The 20822-nt window shown below is 42.7% G+C and overlaps 1 protein-coding gene across 1 annotated transcript in view; it reads left to right on the plus strand.

The window, feature by feature from the left end:
- The window catches only part of TECTB (tectorin beta), a 59868-nt gene that overhangs the window by 37056 nt on the left and 1990 nt on the right, over positions 1-20822 (plus strand). The window contains exons 6-9 of the mRNA XM_033940339.1: positions 4592-4695; positions 11037-11120; positions 16969-17131; positions 19532-19601. Of these exons, the coding sequence (XP_033796230.1) occupies positions 4592-4695; positions 11037-11120; positions 16969-17131; positions 19532-19601 (421 nt within the window). The remainder of the gene's footprint in view (positions 1-4591; positions 4696-11036; positions 11121-16968; positions 17132-19531; positions 19602-20822) is intronic.

Raw genomic sequence — 20822 nt, forward strand, 5'->3', positions numbered from 1 at the left:
CAGATAGACCTACCTAAAAAGCAGGTCTACCCTTGGCCACTATGCCTGGTTCATAGACAACCCCGCAAAAGACAAAGGCGCGCGCCGACAACTGAGCGCAACACGGAGGCGCGCGCCAAAGAAAATTACAGTTTGTAGGGGCTCCGACGGGGGGTTTTGTTGGGGAGCCCCCCCCCAGTTTACTTAATAGAGATCGCGCCGGCGTTGTGGGGGGTTAGGGGGGTTGTAACCCTCCACATTTTACTGTAAACTTAACTTTTTCCCTAAAAACAGGGAAAAAGTGAAGTTTTCAGTAAAATGTGGGGGGGTTACAACCCCCCAAACCCCCCACAACGCCCCCACAATGCGGCGCAATCTCTATTAAGTAAAGTGGGGGGGTTCCCCCCCTACACTCCCCGTCGGAGCCCTAAAAACAGTAATTTTCTGCGGCGCGCACCTCCGCACTGCGCTCAATTGTCTGTGCGCGCCTTTGTCCCGGCACGCTTTTGACCTCACACCCTATGCCTTAGCTGGTCAGCCAATGACTATGGCTTGGCTGGCTATGTCTATTCTAGCTGATCTAAATCCAGAAATTCAATGCATGTGGCCAGATACAGCCCTGGCACTGAATATCCTGCCAGATGTTGGCCTCTTTATCCACAGAAATCTGTGTGAGCGTCAGATTGGCTCATTATATTCTTTTCATGTCCGGTTTGTGCTGATAATGCTGGTTCCGTTTGTTTAGCATTCTAAGGCAACCCGAGTTTGGAAATTCCCCTGAAGAAGACCCGGTTCAGGGTTGAAATGCCTTTAGAAATACACGGCGTCGGGAGTTGTCTAACATATCAACGTTGATGGTGGCTGGTTCCACCTCACGATAAAGCCTTGTCTTTTTTTCATTTTTTATATTCTTTCTCTATATCAGCGGTTTTGCACACAATATATCTTTTATATTGTATGAGCTATTTTGCACATAATATTATTCACTTGCAAGGTTTTTCACATGTACAATATGCACTTTATACATAAAAAGTCTTCTTAAAGTCACATACTTATTTAATTTTAATAGGACTTTTAAAACAGTTTTCTAACTTTCTATTAATTCATTACATCAATATGAACTAATATATATATATTTAAGCTTTCTCTTTATTTACTCATTTATTTCTCTTTTCATTAAACACAAGAATATACAAAAATAATATATATTACAGCATTAAAAACAACTATTACTATTAAATAATATATTCCATTAAGTATTTTTATATGCTATCATAATAAATTTAGAGATATTAATCTGATTTGAGAATAAAGTGACAATAAAATTCATTAGGGAATTAAATTTAGATTTAAATTTAAGTAGTTGAATAAATAAAAAAATTGTTTGGTAGGGGCTGGTGGACATAGATGATTATAATAATATACAAGACAGGAACTTGTAATGGTATATATCATAAGAGGTTCCAAAGACTGAAGTCTGTATAATTTATGATATGTCCGCCACTTTTTTCGGTTTTAAATACTCAATAAGGAATCTTGATTTAGCATTCATAATTTAGTATTACACATTTAACCTTTGGAAAATAATGTTTGATTAGATGCCACGATGGCTTTGATATAGTTATAAATATAGCTCAGAATTGATTTGTGAAATAAATACTATCTTCCCTTCCAACCTCTCTTGTTAGCCATAGAAGGTAGCCAGGCTGCCTCCTGTGGTTTCAATATTGGCCTCAAAGAATTTACACTGAGGGCTTAGGACCTACCTCCTGTGTCTCTGGTCTCATTTTCACTTGCAGCTTCACTACTCTTGAACCCCAGTCCTTTCTAGAACAGAACAGGACCCCAATGACCCCCACCTTTCTCCTGTATAAGGCACCTTGTGTTATGCGCTCGGACTTTCACCTTTCTCCTTTTTACGGGAGCAAGCCCCTCTCTTGGCCTTTTCCCACTCCTTTATTTCTTCTTCTTAGAAGACCAAGGTCCTAATGAGACCCAGGGCAGGAAAGCACGACACTGCAAACTGTGCTTTCCTCCCTACTCTAGGGAGGAAGACAATGAGCCCCTCCCTATACACCTGTTTTATGCTTCCCTCCAAATCCTGAGGAGCTAATGCTATTGTCCCAGAATAGTTTCCAAATTTTCCAAGTTTTATTTAAAATTTGATAAAACGCTTTTATAATAAATTCAAAGCGATGTACATTAATAAAATACGCAAATAGAGACATACAATGGATGAACATTAGACATCGCAAACTAGAAGGAGGGGTAAAAGGGTGGAACTACAATTTTGTAAAAAAAAAGATAATTAAGGGAAAAACATTGAAGGATTGGGTCACTGGTAGCTAGAAATGCTTTTTCTTAAGGGTCACAGCATTGAAGTTATAAAGGAGCAGTATATATCTGTTGTTCAGGGTAGAACAAATTCCCGAAAGTGTCAGTGAAAAGGAAGTTTTTTAGTGAACTTTTGAATCTTTCTAATACTGTTTCTTCTCGAAGATGAATAGGTAAATAATTCCATTGCTGAGGGGCTGTAACTGAAAATATTTCGTTTCGCCTTGTATTAATTACCTTCAAGGAGAGAATTGTAAAAAGATGCTGATTTGTAGATCTAAGTGTTCTAGAAGTAGTATGGGGAATAAGGAGCCGGCAATTTTGACTGTCTAATTTTGAATGTTAGGAAAGCTAGTTTATAGGAAATTCTATGTTGAACTGGTAGTCAGCGTGCTTCTTTAGGAGGTGTGGCTTGGTCGTACTTTTTTGAATTAGTAATGATTTTTATTGCAGTGTTTTGAACTATTTATAGCCTCCTTATTTCTTTTGGGATATGCCTTTATAGAGGGAATTGCAGTAGTCTAATTTGGACATGATTAATTAACAGAGCTCCCATTCATTAATTTCAATGACACTATAGAGCAGAGACCCAGGATGCTCCTTCTCCCATTGCATAATCTACCCTGTCCCTCCGAGATCCTCTATTACTACTAATCATTTCTATAGCACTACTAGACCTACACAGTGCTGTATATCAAAACATGGAAGAGACAGTCTCTGCTCAAAAGAGCTTACAATCTAGTCAAGACAGAGAAACTGGACAAGAAGATGCATATATACACAGGTGGGGGGAATTTCAGAGGGAATGATAAGACAGATATTGGTGCAAAGCATGTGGGTTCGAGTTTGGAATTGAAAGCATCCTCAAAGAAGTGGGCTTTGAGTCTGGATTTGAATACTGCCAGAGACAGAACCTGACGTATCGAGTCAGGCAGTTTGTTTCAAGCATACGGTGCAGCAAAGTAGAAGAGACGGAGTCTGTGCTTGACCTATGATTTCTCCAATTCAGATTCTGTTCTGATCTCCACCATTCCAATAAAGAGGCTGTTCCACATATCCATCACCTCTTCCATAAAGTAATATTACCTTAGATCATGCCTGATTCTATCCCGTTTCACCTTCATCCTATGACCCCCTCATTCAAGAGATTCATTTCATTGAAACAAGCCTCATTCTTGTGTATCTAAACATTCGAAGTGTCTTTGAAGTTTGGACAATCACATAAATATCGATGCTTTAAAAATGTCCTTTCATAGGATCGATTTGAAAGAAAGTGCCTTTGCAAACTAATCCTGTTTTCTTTTCTTTTCTCTTTTTTTTTTTAATAATTCTCTATTCATTTTTAAATCAAACAACAAGTGCACAAAAATATATCATTAAATTGATTCCAATATAGCACAATAGAATCTAACACATATAATCTAATAGACCATTAATGATAAAACCGTTCATCAATTATTCTATTAAAATATTTTATACAATTATACAAATGGAAGAATCTTAATAATCAATATAGCCTGGAGTTCCTATGCTTTCAAGCAGACTTCCTAGGACATCGAGCCGCATTGTGGTATAAATTGTTATCTGGATACTTGAATAAAAAACCAAAATGTGGTCTTAGAGACATTTGGAGCATTGAGATTAAGCATCAGATTTCTGCATCTCAGTGGCCACGAATTTGGTCTTGGAGAATGAGATGTACAGTGTCAGCATCTATGAGGCAAACTTGGTTCTTTTTGTTGCATAGAGCGTTTTGGACCCCTGTTCGTTTACAAAAGTTAGATAGCTCTAAATCTAATAGATGCTGGCACTGTAATCTGGAACCAGGGACATTGGACCATCTACTTTATTATTGTACCTGTATTAAGTTATTTTGGAATTCAATCTGGACTCAAGTAAATTCTTTATTGGAAAACCATGTGGCGCTTTCCTATGGTACTGTTTTATTTGGAATGGCCGTGAGAAAAAAAGAGTCAAATATCATCACACAACAACAAACTTTTATTAATTATGACAGGGGTTGCCATTCAACATATTACCAATAACTGGAAAAATTACAATAATCTTAATTTCACATTCTGGTGGAATTCGTTATGTCATATTTTTAAGATGGAAAGAGCAATAGCGTTGCAAAAAGGGAATTATAATAACTTTGTAAAGATTTGGGGGCCATTGGAAAAGCATTGTAATGAATAGGCATCATTTTTCTTCCTTGTTTTAGGGGGGAGGGAGGATTTGGGGGAGGAAATTTTTATAACTGTTTTCTTTTCTCAAAAAGAACGGCAAGTTTTCTAACAAGAAGGAAGCTCCTTTCATAGTGGAAACATCAGACATCGGGTCTGACGTGTTCGCTGGAGTTGAGGCGAAGGGACTAAGTAGCAGGTATGGCGTGGCCACTGCGTGTAATGATAACAGGGGCTCTGTCTCTTAAGAGCTACGTTGGCACATGTCTTCCTTTCTCTGATTTCGTTATATTCTCCTTCTCACTATAACCATCTCTATATCGCCTTAAACCAGACCTAAGTTCAAAGTTTCAAGTTTTATTACAATTTGATTTGATTGCTTATCACGTGTTTCTAAGCGAAGTACAAGATAAAATTAAAAAAAAAAAAAAATTAAAACAAAAAGAGTCATGCAACTTAAAAATTATTCTCACTAAACTATTTTAGACAATACGAGTATGTATACCAACTGGTATATAAGGGCAGTGGGGGGTAGAACTACAGTTTGTTTATAGAAAAGAGAGAGGTAACATATATGGGGAGCACAATAAGGATAGGGGAGGGAAATCGTAAAGAAAGAAATAGAAATAATTTTATTTTTTTCAGAGGAGTTATAGGCTGAAGACGTCTATAAATAGAAAGCTTTTCAGGGAACTTTTAAAACGCGTTAAGTTTTCTTCCTCTCTCAAGTACATTGGCATGGCATTCACGGAAAAGATATCTAGCCTTCAGGTTCCTATTATTATATAATAAAGGACCAAAGGAGAAATGAGAGCTGGAGTTTTGGAAAGGTTGTAAGCATAGAAAAAAAATAACTATGGCGCATGTATTGGGGAAGTAGTGGGGTCAATTATGTCAGTGAAAGACTGTCTCTTTGCCCAATATATTGTAGCATTCTGGTCTGGGATCTCTCACCGGGCACTCTTCACTTTGTAGGGCGACCAAGGGCACTTACTTATCGGGAGGCAGCAAGCTTCTGCTTAGGCCTACAATCCAGAGTTTACAGGGTTCTAGGATAGGACCAGCGAGGGCTGGGAGGCCTGTGACCCCTGAGATCATTCGCTCTGCCACTTTTTTCCACTCATCGAAACCCAAAGTCCAGTCCAGGGATTCCTTTTACAGATGATGCCAAACTCTTTAATAGGGTAGACACCCCGGAAGATGTGGATAACTTGAGGCAAAATCTGGCCCAGAATGGCCCAGTAATTGGCAACTAAGATTTAATTCTAAAAAAAATGCAGGGTCATGTACTTGGGCTGCAAAAATCCAGGAGAACAGCATAGCGTAGGAGGCGAAGTATTTCTGTGTATTGGAAGAAGAGCGGGACTTGGATAGGGTTGCCAGATTTTCCTTTCGGAAAATCCAGACCCCCCCTAGTCCCGCCTCCAGGCCCAGCTAGTTCCACCCTAATCCCGCCCCCAAGCCCACCCTAGCTTTGCCCCCCACTGCCTGCTCTTGTCGGGCAGCGAGAAAGTCCGCGCATGCACGGACCCTACATGATGACATCACGCGCATGCGTGCGTGCACATGATGTCATCATGTGACAGCCGCGCATGTGCTGACTTCCTCCTTGCCCGACACAGCTTTTCAAAACCTGGACAAAGTGCCGGGTTTTGAAAAGCCGGCCGGACCCTCGGGACATCTGGTAGCCCTAGACTTGAGGATATGCCTGATGATCCAAATATATATATGTAGGACTCAGAGAGATCAATCTAATCCAAACAAAATACCTCTCTATAGTAACTTTTAGTATTTTCAAATAAAGACCGGTGATAAGTATTCTTCCATCTGTTATAGGATTCAAGACAAAATTAGACAAGTTTCTGTTGAACAAGAACGTGCGCTGGTAGGGCTAGCCTCGGTTAGGGTGCTGGTCTTAGACCAGAGGGCCGCCGCGTGAGCGGACTGCTGGTCATGATGGACCACTGGTCTGACTCAGCAGTGGCAATTCTTATGTTCTTATCTAAACTTATCCTTAATAGATTTCAAAACCTTCTCACTTTACTTTGTAAGGGGAGTGACCTCAGATCCCCGTGCGCTGCCAGCAAGTTAACTAAACAGGTGCACTGGAAAGGGAAGCAACCTCATTGGCCTCTCTCCCCCTCCTGTCTAGCGTTCTGTTCAAACCGTGACCCAAAAAATATATATAAGAAAAACTTAACTCAGGCAGGGATGGTTGTTAATGTTAAAGTACTTTCTCGCTGTCTTTGCTTCTTACTTGACGCTCCCGCCAACGTATAGCTAGCTGGCGTTTCGCTATGTAGCTGCATCAGGGCGGTGGATTCCTGTGCAAATAAAACACACAACACAGCAGTGTCAGAATAAGGACAGTGAAAGGACACCTCTCCCTGTGTACCAACGTACTCGACGATTCTAATCGCGCTCAGTATGGCAAAGAAGGCGGCTGCCTTGAACCATTCATATTTATCTGCATCATGACGTTTTAGACTCTTTGAGGTCTAGATATCCTCACAGTAATACAACATTGACATATTTATATTTTCATTGACTACTTGACTGAAGCAACTCTGCAGCGATTATAAGCAGAAGTCAGCTGTTAGTAATCAACAGCATACGTCAAGACGTCAAGACGTCATAATGCTATCTGCTCTTACCGCTATTGGTTTTAAAAGTATTTCCCTGTAGCTTCATTGAGTGTCCCCTAGTCTTTGTAATTTTTAACGGATCCACTTGTGCCCGTTCTACTCCACTCAGGACTTTGTAGACTTCATAAGAATATAAGAATTGCCGCTGCTGGGTCAGACCAGTGGTCCGTCGTGCCCAGCAGTCCGCTCGCACGGCAGCCCTTAGGTCAAATACCAGTGCCCTGATTGAGGCTAGCCTTACCTGAGTACGTTCCGGTTCACAGGAACTTGTCTAACCTTGTCTTGAATCCCTGGGTGCTTTCCCCTATAACATCCTCCAGAAGAGCGTTCCAGATTTCTACCACTCTCTGGGTGAAGAAGAACTTCCTTACATTGAGTCCCTGAAGGGTGTTTTCCCCTATAACAGCCTCCAGAAGAGCGTTCCAGATTTCTACCACTCTCTGGGTGAAGAAGAACTTCCTTACATTGAGTCCCTGAAGGGTGTTTTCTCCTATAACAGCCTCCAGAAGAGCGTTCCAGATTTCTACCACTCTCTGGGTGAAGAAGAATTTCCTTACGTTTGTAGTGGATCCTGCAGATGAGCAGACTGGATGGGCCATTTGGCCTTTATCTGCCATCATGTGTCTATGTTTCTAGAAGGATCAAGGAAAAAGACAGATAAGCGGGATAAAAACTTTGTACATTTCACACATCTCTCTTGGGGTAAGGACACTCTTCTCCTGGTCTTCTCCTAAGCTGTGGGTTCTAGGTTCCCCATCTTCTCTCCCCTTTAGCTTTCCTCCTTGCAAACTGATCACAAGCACAAGGCTGAAGGTATTTCTCTCTTGAACCTTCCTGGATATGACTCCTGGCAGACTTCTTGTATATTTGGACACCAGCCTCTGATGCGACTAAAGATAATCCACTTTAGCTGAATCCTGGCCTTTATTTGAGCTCCTGATTCCTCTTCTTTTTTTCAGGATCATCGGAGACCTTATCTTCTGATCTTCCTATCTTAACATACTTAAGCAGTACAATCCTGTGAGGCTCAGTGGCTTGTGAAATCCTTGTCACTACACCTGAGCTGATTCAGCAGCTTAGATGGCCAAATACTCCTATTTTTAGATGATGAAGGCAGAACATTGTCTTGGAGCTAGCTATTTATACCATCCCGTTTCCTTCTGAGCTTGTCTTTTCCCACCAGTACATCACTGATAAGGAGAGCCCTCTCAAGTTCTTCGCTGCTCGTGTTGAAGTAAAAAAGGCACGGAGAAGGGGTGTGGATGGGCACGCGTGGCAGGGAAGAGGGCGGGGGAGGAGGCGCCTCCGCCCCGGGCGCCAGTCACCCTCACTATGCCACTGACTGTGGAGATGCATGTGCAACTTAATTGGCTAATGAGTTGTTAACCATCAATAACTGAGTGCTAATAACACTCGATGCTAAATCCCATAGCGCGCAACTCAAAAGAGAGCATGGCCATGAGAGGGGCGTGAGAGGCTCAGGGGCATTCCTAAAATTGTATGCATTGTTATAGAATAATGGGTTTTCGTGCCCAACCTGGACGCTGGAATTTAGACCTGGTTTCAGCAGGCTTAAGTCTGGCGCCCAAAGTTGGACGCCGGAATCTGCGTTATGCACTATACTATATATACTTCTCCCTCCGTATTTTGATTATTCGCAGTTTTTAGCTTGCTGGCTCCTCCCCCAAAATTACATCGGCTTGCATAGAGAAATGGCTGATTCCAAGCGTTTACTGAGAAAATTGCCGATTCCCAGCACTTTCTTTACTGTGTTTTGACTCTCCTTCAGGAACAGGCCAGCTCTCCCACCATGTTATTCGCGGTTTCACCATATTCACGATGGTTTTTAATAGAAAACAGCGAATAACATATGAAAAAGTTATTCGCAGTTTTTCTGTATTTACGGTTCTGTTAATCCCCTATCACAGTGAATACGGAGGGAGAAGTGAAGAGTGCATACGGGTTACAGAATAGTGTTTAGTACCAATCTTTTCCAGCTTCTTTTTTGGGTGCCATTCACTGGCATAGCAAGTGAGGGAGGTGCCCCTCACCCTCTTCTCTGTCCCCCCTCCCCTGTTCCTTTCCCACCCATCCCTGCCACATACACCCTTTCCATTCCCCCGTACCTGTTCAGCTTCCCCGGTGCGAACAGCATCTCCAACTTGCTGTCCGTGCTGTACTACGCCACTGGTGCCATTTATAGAATTTGCCTCTATGAAATTTAAATGTGCCCTTACTGTATAGAAGTGCTTATAGAGTCACTTTGCTGCCACTTATGGATATAAGTGTACATTTATCTACTAAAGTGACAATATTCTGTACATTTATACACATACACTGCGAACTGCAAAGGATCAAACCCTACCTCCCAGAAACAAACTTAGGCCAACTGCTAAATGCCTACGTACTCTCTAGACTAGACTACTGCAACTCCCTATTCAATGGCATCGCTGCAAGAGATCTAAAACGCATCCAAAAAGTCCAGAACTCAGCAATTCGACTCCTATACAACCTCAGCTACCATGACCCCATTACTCCAGCGCTCTATGCAGCTCACTAGTTACCAGTCAAAAAGCGATGCATCTTCAAAGCCCTGGTCATGACACACTAGAGATTCTACCAAAAAAACCCAGCCTACATAGCATCCAAGCTACGCCTATACACCCCTAACCGCCCCCTCCGCTCCAAAGCAGAACAAAGACTCGGCATTCCCGCAGGGAGATCCCTCCGAACGAGTACAGCGTACAAAAGATCCTACAGCCATTTCCTACCTCAGCTATGGAACCGACTACCCACACAGATCAGGTCGCTAGATTCACTAATGACCTTCCGCAGAGCCGTAAAGACCTTCCTCTTCCGCCAATCGGGCCTCCTCAATATACTTCTCCTACTTCTCTTTGCTATGACCAATCTGGTCTCTAGAATAAGCTCCGTTATTGTCTACTGTAACCTATTTGTTGTCACGACTAGTCTGTCTTCAAATGATTGTGAATGTCTACTTGTAACCTGTTCTGAGCTTCTGGAAGAATGGGATAGAAATCAAAATAAATAAATATATTGTAAGCAGTACATAAGTGTAAGTACACAGCTATAAAGTTACCCTTTTTGCTGCTGTTTTGGATGGGGGGGTTTGTGTGAGAGGTGTTTTGGGGGCATTCTTTGAATTTAGATTTTTGTTTCTTTATATCTCTTTTTTACTGGGGGGGGGTCTGTGTTTTTATATACTTTTAAGGTTCTTCTGACTTTCTCCCCTATTTTACGAAGGTGATCTAACTGCGTAGCGCGTGCTAAACGCTAATCCGTTCGTAGACCAACATGCATGCGTTGGCGTTTAGCGCGCCTTCGGAAAAGAGGGCCTTTGTGTAAGACTAAAGACTGATTTATGTTTGAAGGAACGAGATAGCTTTTCACTGCTACGATTGCAGATTGCTTCCACGTTGCTTGCCAGGTTTCCCCCATGGGCCCTTCTAAGCTCTCATCTGAACACCTACTCATTCTGCCTAGTCCCAAGACCGTTTCAAGATGAAATTCGCCCACCATTATTTTGATAAAACATGGCTCCAACCTAGCAGCAGCCTAGGCCGGTCCTGATTTTAAATTTGCATCTCATTCTAGTAGATTGGTCTAACTTGTGCGCAGAATATAAAGAAATGAAACAACGAACAGAGACTAGGGCTACATATGCAAAACAATTTTGGTTTATTTTCTGAACATTTTCGGACATTTTTTCATTTATTTCACACATTTATTCAACAAAAATAATACATGTTTTTAGTATGTGTTAATTGATCTAATTGTATGCTTTAAACTATGTTTATATATGTATTATAAGCTGCCTAGGAAGTTAGGTGGAATTTGAATGTATTTAATAATAAATCAAATTAATTTATTGCAGGTTTAAGGTGGTTTTAAGCTACTGCTGGGCGACTCCATCATCTGAGTACTCCTATCAAATCCAGTGGCATCTTATCAATAAAGGGTGTGTATAGTTTGTAGAAGCCAAAATGATAGCAAGAGATATCTTTTACACTTGGAGAATGTAAAATGTACAAAGTTCTCACATAATCAATTTGGAAATTTGAGGGGGAAAATCAAGTAATTCTATCAACTTAAAATGTCTCTCCAAGGAGAAAATATCTTCATTAGGATGCAAATATTTCAGCCTTGCTCAGCTTTGATAGAACATGAAAATTTCCCCTCAGATCCAATAGAAAAATGCGTTGGATTTTTACCTAAAGAACTGCTTCAGATTAGAAAACAAATTACAAAACAGATCTGAAAAATTTGCTTCAAAGGTTAATTCAACAAGGTAATAAGCCTTTTAAGCTCTTTCTAGGTTCAAAGCTTGTTCTAGGGTTCCCAACTGGCCAGTTTTGAGCCATCCCTGTCAGCAGGCACCTATAACTGGCCATACAAAAGCAGCTTTTTTGTCCCTGCCCACAGTCCCTCGCTCTCCCCCTCCTGAGTCTAGCCAGTGTCTCTCTCCTTTTCCCTACCTTCACACTCCCAAATCCAGAGTTTTCCCCTCCCCTCACCTCCAGGTCCTCTAAACTTGCCTCAGTCACCAGAAGAGGCAACAATTAAGGCAGACTTCTCTGATCAGTGTTGGGTCCTTCCCTCTGCCAGATCTTGCCAGTGCAGGAGCAGGAAGTTACCTTCCAGAAGGTAGGCCCCAACAGAGAGGAGGCCCTAATGCTGGCCAGAGCAGTGTGCCTTAATCACTGCCGCTGCCAATGACAGAAACAAGTCTACGCCTGCCCTGCTCCAAACCCCTACCATGTGTCATTCATTCCCCTTCGGCAGTGGCAGTGATTAAGGCACACTGCTTTGGCCAGCATTGGGGCCTTCCCTCTGTTGGGGCCTACCTTCTGGAAGGCAACTTCCTGCTTCCCCAAGATCAGGCAGAGGGAAGGCCCCAACACTGACCAGAGAAGTCTGCCTTAATTACCTTATTACTAATCTGTGGATCCTTATTTTCTTATTTGTTGAGTGTCTATCTGTGTTCTGCACAAGTGAGGAAGGTGCAGTATTCTACCAGCTTATAATTTTTGTGTAGAGATCTGTAGCAGCCCCATTTGTTCAGTTTTCTCACTAGATGGTGTATTGGTATTTTAGGATCCAGTGTAACTTTCACAGTGCTGCCTTTTCACAAATACAGTTGTTGCTCTTTGGATCCTGGGAGTTAGTGTTATTTTAAGTGTTAAGGTTCTATATTTTTTTGCATGAGTTTATGCTTACTATTTTGCAATGAAGGGATTGTATTTTGGCCTTACTGAGGTGACACCAAAACTTTAATTTTAGTTTTAGACGAGGTTTGCAAATAATCATAGATGGGGCTATAGCGGGAAGGAAGCAAGAGTAAGTGTGACAGGGGATTTGGGGTAGGGCATGGAGCAGGATAATGGAAGGGGTGAGGCAAAGTAGAAGCAGGAAGCAGGACCAGTGTCTGGTTTTACTCTATCAAAACGTTGGCAACCCTAGCTTGCTCAGCCAGCCCATTTGGAAGAGATTTGCATGTCTTTACTGACATTATCACACATCACATACTGAGACAATCATCCCTCTATTCCCTGCCTACAAGATTTCAATTTAACTGAAAAGGTGAGAAAGGGATTTTAATGATTAAAAAACATCAAGGGAGCAAAAAATAAGCAACAGAAGTGAAGATGGCATGAGATAAGCACAGAGGATCTTGCTTAGTAGCAAAAAAAAAAATTGAAGGGAATACAGGAGATTTGTTGGGACCTAGAGCATTATAAGAAGTAAGTTGGACACCAAGAGATAGCTTTTGATTTTAAATATATTGACGTTATAAGAACACAAGAATAGCCTTACTGGGTCAGACCAATGGTCCTTCAAATTCAGTAGCCCATTCTCACGGTGGCCAATCCAGGTCCCTAGTACCTGACCAAAACCCAAGGAGTAGCAACATTCCATTATCTCAGAGTAAGCAAGATTCTGGAACCTCAAACAGTAGCAACATTCTATGCAGAATCCCCAAAGAGTAGCAAGATTCTAGAATCCCAAAGAGTAGCAACATTCCATGCTACCGATCCAGGACAAGCAGTGGTTTCTCCCATGTCTTCCTCAATAACAGACTATGGACTTTTCCTCCAGGAAATTGTCCAAATCTTTCTTAAAACCAGCTACGTTATCCGCTCTTACCACATCGAGGAGCATCTAGAAAGGAATAAATTTATGAAAACAAGCCAACATGGCTTCTCTAAGGGAAGGTCGTGCCTGATGAATTTATTGCACTTCTTCGAAGGAATTAACAAACAGATGGACAAAGGAGACCCATTGACATCGTATACTTAGACTTCCAAAAAGCCTTTGACAAGGTACCCCATGAACGCCTACTTCGGAAACTGAAGAACCATGGGGTGGAAGGAGACGTACACAGGTGGATCAAGAATTGGTTGGCAGGTAGGAAACAGAGGGTAGGAGTGAAGAGCCACTACTCGGACTGGAGGAGTGTCACAAGTGGTGTTCCGCAGGGGTCGGTGCATGGGCCGCTGCTATTCAATGTATTCATAAATGATCTAGAAACAGGGACGAAGTGCGAAGTAATAAAATTATTTAGTGGGGCTAAGACTATAGAGGACTGCGAAGGCTTACAAAGGGACCTGAACAAACTAGGGGAGTGGGCGTTGAGATGGCAGATGAAGTTCAATGTAAAGAAATGTAAAGTCTTGCATGTAGGAAACAGAAACCCGAGATATAGCTACACAATGGGAGGGCTGTTATTGAGAGTACCCAAGAAAAGGACTTGGGGGTAATAGTGGACAAGACAATGAAGCCGTCGGCGCAGTGCGCAGCGGCCACTAAGAAAGCAAATAGAATGCTAGGTATAATCAAGAAGGGTATTACAACCAGAACGAAAGAAGTTATCCTGCCGTTGTATCGGGCGATGGTGCGCATCTGGCGTACTGCGTCCAATATTGGTCGCCATACCTAAAGAAGGATATGGCGATACACGAGAGGGTTCAGAAGAGAGCGACACGTTTGATAAAAGGTATGCAAAACCTTTCATACGCTGAAAGATTGGAGAAACTGGGGCTCTTGTCCCTGGAGAAGCAAAGACTTAGAGGGGACATGATAGAGACTTACAAGATCATGAAGGGCATAGAGAAAGTGGAGAGGGACAGATTCTTCAAACTTTCAAAAACTACAAGAACGAGAGGCCATTCGGAAAAATTAAGAGGGGACAGATTCAGAACCAATGCTAGGAAGTTCTTCTTCACCCAAAGGGTGGTGGACACCTGGAATGTGCTTCCAGAGGGTGTGATAAGGCAATAATAATAATAATAATAATTTATTTCTTATATACCACTATACCGTGAAGTTCGAAGCGGTTTACAATAAAGATACATTTGACAGTACATGGGATAGAAACGGTTTACAATAAAGATACATTTGACAGTACATGGGATAGAAACGGTTTACAATAAAGATACGTTTAGTCAGTACATGAGATGCAAGTGGTTTACATTAAAGATTCATTTTGTCAGTACGGTATTGGAGTTCAAGAAGGATTTGGACAATTTTTTGAAGGAAAAGGGGATAGAGGGGTATAGATAGAGGGTTACTATACAGGTCCTGGACCTGGTGGGCCCCCGCGTGAGCGGACTGCTGGACATGATGGACCTCTGGTCTGACCCAGCAGAGGCACTTCTTATGTTCTTATGTTAAGTGTCCTCTAGTCTTTTTAATGTTTGACGAAGTGAAAAATCGATCCACTTGTACCCGTTCTACTCCACTCAGGATTTTGTAGACTTCAATCATATCTCCTCGTCAGCCGTCTCTTTTTCAAGCTGAAGAGCCCTAAACATTTTAGTCTTTCCTCCTATGAGAGGAGTTCCATCCCCTTTACCATCTTGGATTTTTAGTTGCTTGAGTTGTATTTTTAATGTTACTAATCTGATCTTAAGAAATGACATATTTAGATCAGCACGAAGGATTTCTATATGGAAAGAGAATGGAATTGCAACAGCTTGGCAACGCTTAAGCAGTAACTTTGGTAGTTGGGAAATAAGACAGTGATGGACAGACATCTACAGTCTCTGTCCCGATTATGGCTAGATAGATCTTGTTGGGTAGGAGTGGGCTTCGACAGCAGCTCCAGTAGTTGAAAATTGAGTCAGTGCCAGACAGACTTCTACGGTAAGGTCAGAAAGGCCATGTAATGCATATGTTATCAAGAGTTTATCTTGTTGGGCAGACTGGAATAGTCATGAAGGGCTTTATCTGCCATCATCTACTATGTTACTATGTATGTTGGTCAGACTGAAGAGTCCATCAAACCCAGTAACCTATGACTGGGGACAATCGAGGTCACAAGTACAGGCAGGATCCTACAAAGTAGCTAGATTCCATACTACCTCCCCCTAGGGATAAGCAGTGGCTTTCCCCAAATCTACCGCAACAAAAGAGTTTATGAACTTTTCCTCCAGGAAATTGTACAAACCTTTTTAGTTATCCTAGCCAGGGTGTAGCTACCAATAGCAAGCCCAGAAAAACACACAAAGCCGTCCATTAGTACGGGCCACCTGCAGCTGAATCCGCCTTTCTGCGTGCCAAAGTCCACACTCAGCTACTTACCTGTCTGCCGTGTCTTCCACAGCTACAGCATCAGAGACAACACTAAAACCTGCCTTTCTGACCAGGCAGAGTTTTCCTCTGCTATGTCCTCCTGCTGCACTGATACAACTTCCTGTGGCAGAGGAAAGGTCCCGCAGGCCAAAGAGACAGCCTTTAGCACTGTTTCCGATGCTGTAGCTGTGGAGGACCCCACGAGTTGATAAGTAGCTGAGTGTGGGGGGAGGGGGGTTGGTATTAGACTCCGTGGGGCGCCAAAACCGGGAGGTGAGCATGCAATCGCATGCGGGCACTGTGGGGGTGGGGCCCATTTCAGTCTTCCCACCCAGGATCCAGTGAATTCCAGCTACGCCACTGATTACTGCAACTGATTTTACCACACCTTCTGGTAATCAGTTTCAGTACTTAATTAACACACACACATCCTTTTACAAAACCGTGATAGCGGTTCTTGGCGCAGGCCAGCGCGCTGAATGCTCTGCGGTGCTCCCGACACTCATAGAGCTATCACACCCTTGTAAAAGGGTGTGTGTGTCTGTGTGTAATTGTGATGACAATTACAATTTCTTATGTTGTTATATGATTTGCCGAAGATTTGTGGCTTGACAGAATTTAAATGCTTTAAAACAAATATGAGCAAATGAATTCAGAAATGTTGTGTAATAATAAGTTGTTTAAATTAACATGGAGTCCCTTGACAAATTTTGTTAACGACGATTAGCTGGATTATTCTCCTGGTTTCTTATTTGATGTACACATCCAGGGTGGGTGGGTGGGTGGGCGGACGGGTATTATATTTTCATGTTATCATTGATCAATAAGTTCAATATGATTTCCACTATAGGCTCCTTTTACTAAGGTGCGCTAGCATTTTTAGCGCGCGCTAACCTCACGCTACACGCCAAAAACTAACACCAGCTCAATGGTAGCGTTAGCGTCTAGCACTCACGGCAATTTAGCGCGCACTAAAAACGCTAATGCAGCTTAGTAAAAGGAGCCCTATATGTCTGAAATAATGCATTTTGTTTTTGTTCTTGTATTGGGGTGGGGGGGGAAATGTTTTTGAAGTATTTCTATGATTGATGTAAATGCAATTTTGACGTTAATTATACGTATATGTATATTTTAATGCATTGTTTTGGAATGAAAAATGAATAAAGATTTATGAAAAATAAAACCAATGAAATGCTTCTGTTTGTTTTGCTGCTAATGTGACCTGCATGTTGCAGGTGCCCAACCGATGACTCCATCCTGGTGCACGAAAATGGGAAAAATAACAAAGCGACGTTTCAATTCAACGCCTTCCGGTTCCACAACGTCCCTAGACTATCCAAGGTCTGGCTGCACTGTGAAACGTACGTCTGCGACAGTGAAAAGTTTCCATGTTCTGTGGTAAGTTGGGCAGAGTTGCGTTCTATGTCCCTGGCGTGGGTCAGTAATTCCAAACAGCCAGTCGCAAAGAACTTCCCTTTGCCTTCAGCCAGGGCTACTCAATTCCGCTCCTTGGGGTCCACAGGCAGGCCAGATGTTCAGCCTCTCCCACAATGAACGCGCATGAGAGACATTTAGTAGGGCCGTCGGCACCCCTCCACCTCTCCATCCATTCCCACTCCTCCCCCTGCTGCATGCGCGCCTTCACTCTCCCCACCCCCCTCCCATTATAACTCTAGCTCTTTGCCAGCGCTACTGGCAACAACAACCTGCTGCTCGCACCAGCATCGGCACTTCCTCTGACATCACTTCTGGGCCCCGCACCTATCCAGATAGAAGCTGGTAGCATACGGGAATGCAGTCAAACTTCGGTTTGCGAGTAACGCGGTTTGCGAGTGTTTTGCAAGATGAGCAAAACACTCGAGCAAATCGTACCTTGCAAACTGAGCGTTGACTCAACTTGAGAGCCCCTACCCCCGAGAATCTCGGAGAGAGCGGGAGCCAAAAGTCCTTGAGCATGTGCAGATGCTCAAGGCCCAGCCCAGGCAAGAGGCAGGATCTTCGGGTCCTGTGGGTTGGGGCTGCATGCCGGTGCAAGATCAGGGTAAGGGCTTGTGTTTGGGTGGGCGGGGGATGCTGGTTCATGGGGGGGGGGGGCGTTCACAAGCGGGGGAGGCGATGCCGGTTCTCAGGGGGTGGAAGCGCGCCAGTGTCCTCGGAGGGTAGGGGGGTGAGGTGGAGCAGCACCGGTGGCCTCGGGAGGGGGGGAAATGAATCAAGCGAGTTTTCCTTACTTTCTATGGGGAAACTCACTTTGATATACGAGCACTTTGGTTTACGAGCATGCTTCTGGAACAAATTATGCTCGTAAACCAAGGTTCCACTGTATTTTTAAACACTGCAACTAATGTGTTTGTGTGAGGTGTAGGTTAGTCTTTTGGATTTTGGTATGGTTTTGTTTTTGGTCCAGTTGATGTTGAAGGAGTATGTATAGTGGTCTGACCAGAGGGATTGGGACCATATTCCATTAGATGTGTGGATTTCAGATAGATATGGTTGGTGGGTCATGAAGGCTGCGATGTCAAGTTGGTGTCCTTTCTCATGAGTGGTTTGTGGGTCTAGAATCTGGTAAGATAAGGCATCGAGTAATGAAAGTTCTCTGCTTGTTTGGATGACTGGTCTTCGAGGTGTAGGTTTAGGTCTCCTAGATTTAGGTTGTAGGTTGCTGTTAGGGAGTTTCGATATATAAAGTCTTCAAATTCAGGTCATGCTGTGGTCCAGTTTCCTGGTGTTATGTAGCAGTTTAATGAACCTTTTAGTGTGGTGCAAGAGAGTTGGCAGGCTAGAAGGTCCATGTATGGGTTGGATGTTTTTTCAAGTATATTTAGGGTTAAGGATTCTTTGTACAGTTGTAGTTTCATTTTCTCTGGGTTAAAGCAGGATGAGCTGGATAAAAAAAATAGGCTTATTTTAGATAAAATCATCGGTCAGCCAAAGGACTCTCACATATCTCTTGAACTGGATAATCAATCCTAAACTGTTTCCTTGCATTACTTCAAAATGTCAGTTTTGTTAGTGCCCCCCCCCCCCCAATATTAGGTGGTAGGGGTTAAGTGTGATGCGTACTGACAAACGCCTGGTCCCAGGTTCAGTTCCCTCACTGAAGTTTCACCAGGGAGTAGAATCAAATAATAGGCACAGCCAGAGGTGATTGCATAAAGAATATATTATAGAAATAGGCTTACAGAAAAGCAATATTTATAAGCATTACAATTAAGCATTACAATTAAGCAGAGAGCAAAGCAGTTTCCCTGCCTTACAGAGTCCAGAAACAAAGAGACAGAGAGTCAGAAGTTCTAGGAAGAGCCAGAGAGAGATAGAAAGATAGATTGATAGATAGATTGATAGAGCAGAGAGGAGGCTTTTATACCTTGGAATCTTATTCTGAATATAGAAACTTGTATGTCCCAGTATCTTTCTGTTTAGAATTTGTAAACTGTTTGAAACAATGGTTAATTTAATTGCTAAGGAGGGTGTGATATTTGCAGGCATGCTAGATGGGATTAGTCTCTGGCTTCTTTGTTCTTGATCTGTGCACCTGGACCCATTGTCCTAAGCACCCTCTTAATCAGACATTAACACCTTTTAGCTAGTCATGATTCAATCAGGGCTACTTAAAACATATCAGGGATACTTAAAACAGTTTCCCTGCCCTCAGGGTCTATCTGCATTCCCATGCTGAATGGTAGCGATAGCTATGCTGACAGTTATGTGAAAGAGTCTGTGCTTCATTCACAGGGCATTCAGGTGCAGTTATTCAACAAATTTTATGGCTGCAATAACTAGTGTTTTTCTTCTCAGACATGTGGAAAACGCAAACAGCATTCGGAGCAGACAGGAGGCATCCTAGTGGCAGAAATTTCACTTCACGGTAATCCCTGCAGATTTTCCATCTTAAAACTCATTCTTGTTTTCAAGAAATTTTGCACATATTACCGTATAAAGGTGACAACAATATTCGTTCTGAAACAGAGGCGGACTAGGTTCTTATCAAGAAGAGTGCGCCCTTAAGCCCCCCCCCATGGACCGCTATAAATGCCGGCTTTTCCTAATTATGACTGGGATAGCCATGCAAATGATTACTCCAGGGTTCATTTTAAATGCGCCTGCCTAGCTTTTAAAATCCTACACGGCATCCTCCCTCCCCTAATCCTACTATCTCGGAACTCCTCGAGTCCTGACACCACCAGACCCACCCAAAAACTTAAACTATCCTTCCCCTCACTAAAAGGTATCCTCTATGCGGGAAAATTGGGAAAATCTCTCTTCCTCAGAATCACAGGGCTTTGGAATAACCTTACCACCCCACTACGGAATCAGGTCTCCTTCCAACTATTCCATAAGCACCTGAAAACTAGTCTTTTCACAAAAATGTAATGCTCTCTTCCCCCTATACTCGACCACCAAACCCAATGTGTTATACCTTCCTCTTTTAAGCTCTTGTAAACCTTCCTTTATTAAGCTCTTGTAAACCGTGCCGAGCTCTATAATCATAAGAACATAAGAAATGCCCTCACCGAATCAGACCTTTGGTCCATCCAGTCCGGTGACCCGCACACGCGGAGGCCAATCTAGGTGTTCCTTGATGGAGACCTAGGTGTTCCCTTATGGAGAGGATGCAGTATATAAACTAAAAGTTTGGTTTAGTTTAGTTTAGCAATTGGAAGAATTGGGAGCATTTTAGTTTTCCTTTCAGGTGGGCGAACATATGCTTAACTTATAAGTATGAGAACATGAATGCTGACTTGCTGGGGCATAATAAGATATTCAAATTGGTTTGGGGTCCATTGACGTCTTTTGTAGATTTGTTATAGTTGCCCTATATCTTTATCTTCCGTTGTTTTGCACCCACACATCCGGGGGTGTGGGGGGGGGGGGAGCGAGCAGGGGTATATCTTTTGCTTTAGTATTGTTCCTGATGGTAATGTTGGGTGGGGGAGGGAATTTAATTTTTTTGTATAGATTCTGATTGTTTATAAGTGCTTATTTGACTTTCCCACCCAGAACCAAATCACTCTCTCGTACAATCAGTGACTATAAACATCACTATCTTGCAGTCAGCCCAAAACAATTCACAGGCACTGAGGCCCCG

This window comes from Geotrypetes seraphini, chromosome 4 (genome assembly GCF_902459505.1).
Source record: "Geotrypetes seraphini chromosome 4, aGeoSer1.1, whole genome shotgun sequence".
NCBI classification, from domain to species: Eukaryota; Metazoa; Chordata; class Amphibia; order Gymnophiona; family Dermophiidae; genus Geotrypetes; species Geotrypetes seraphini.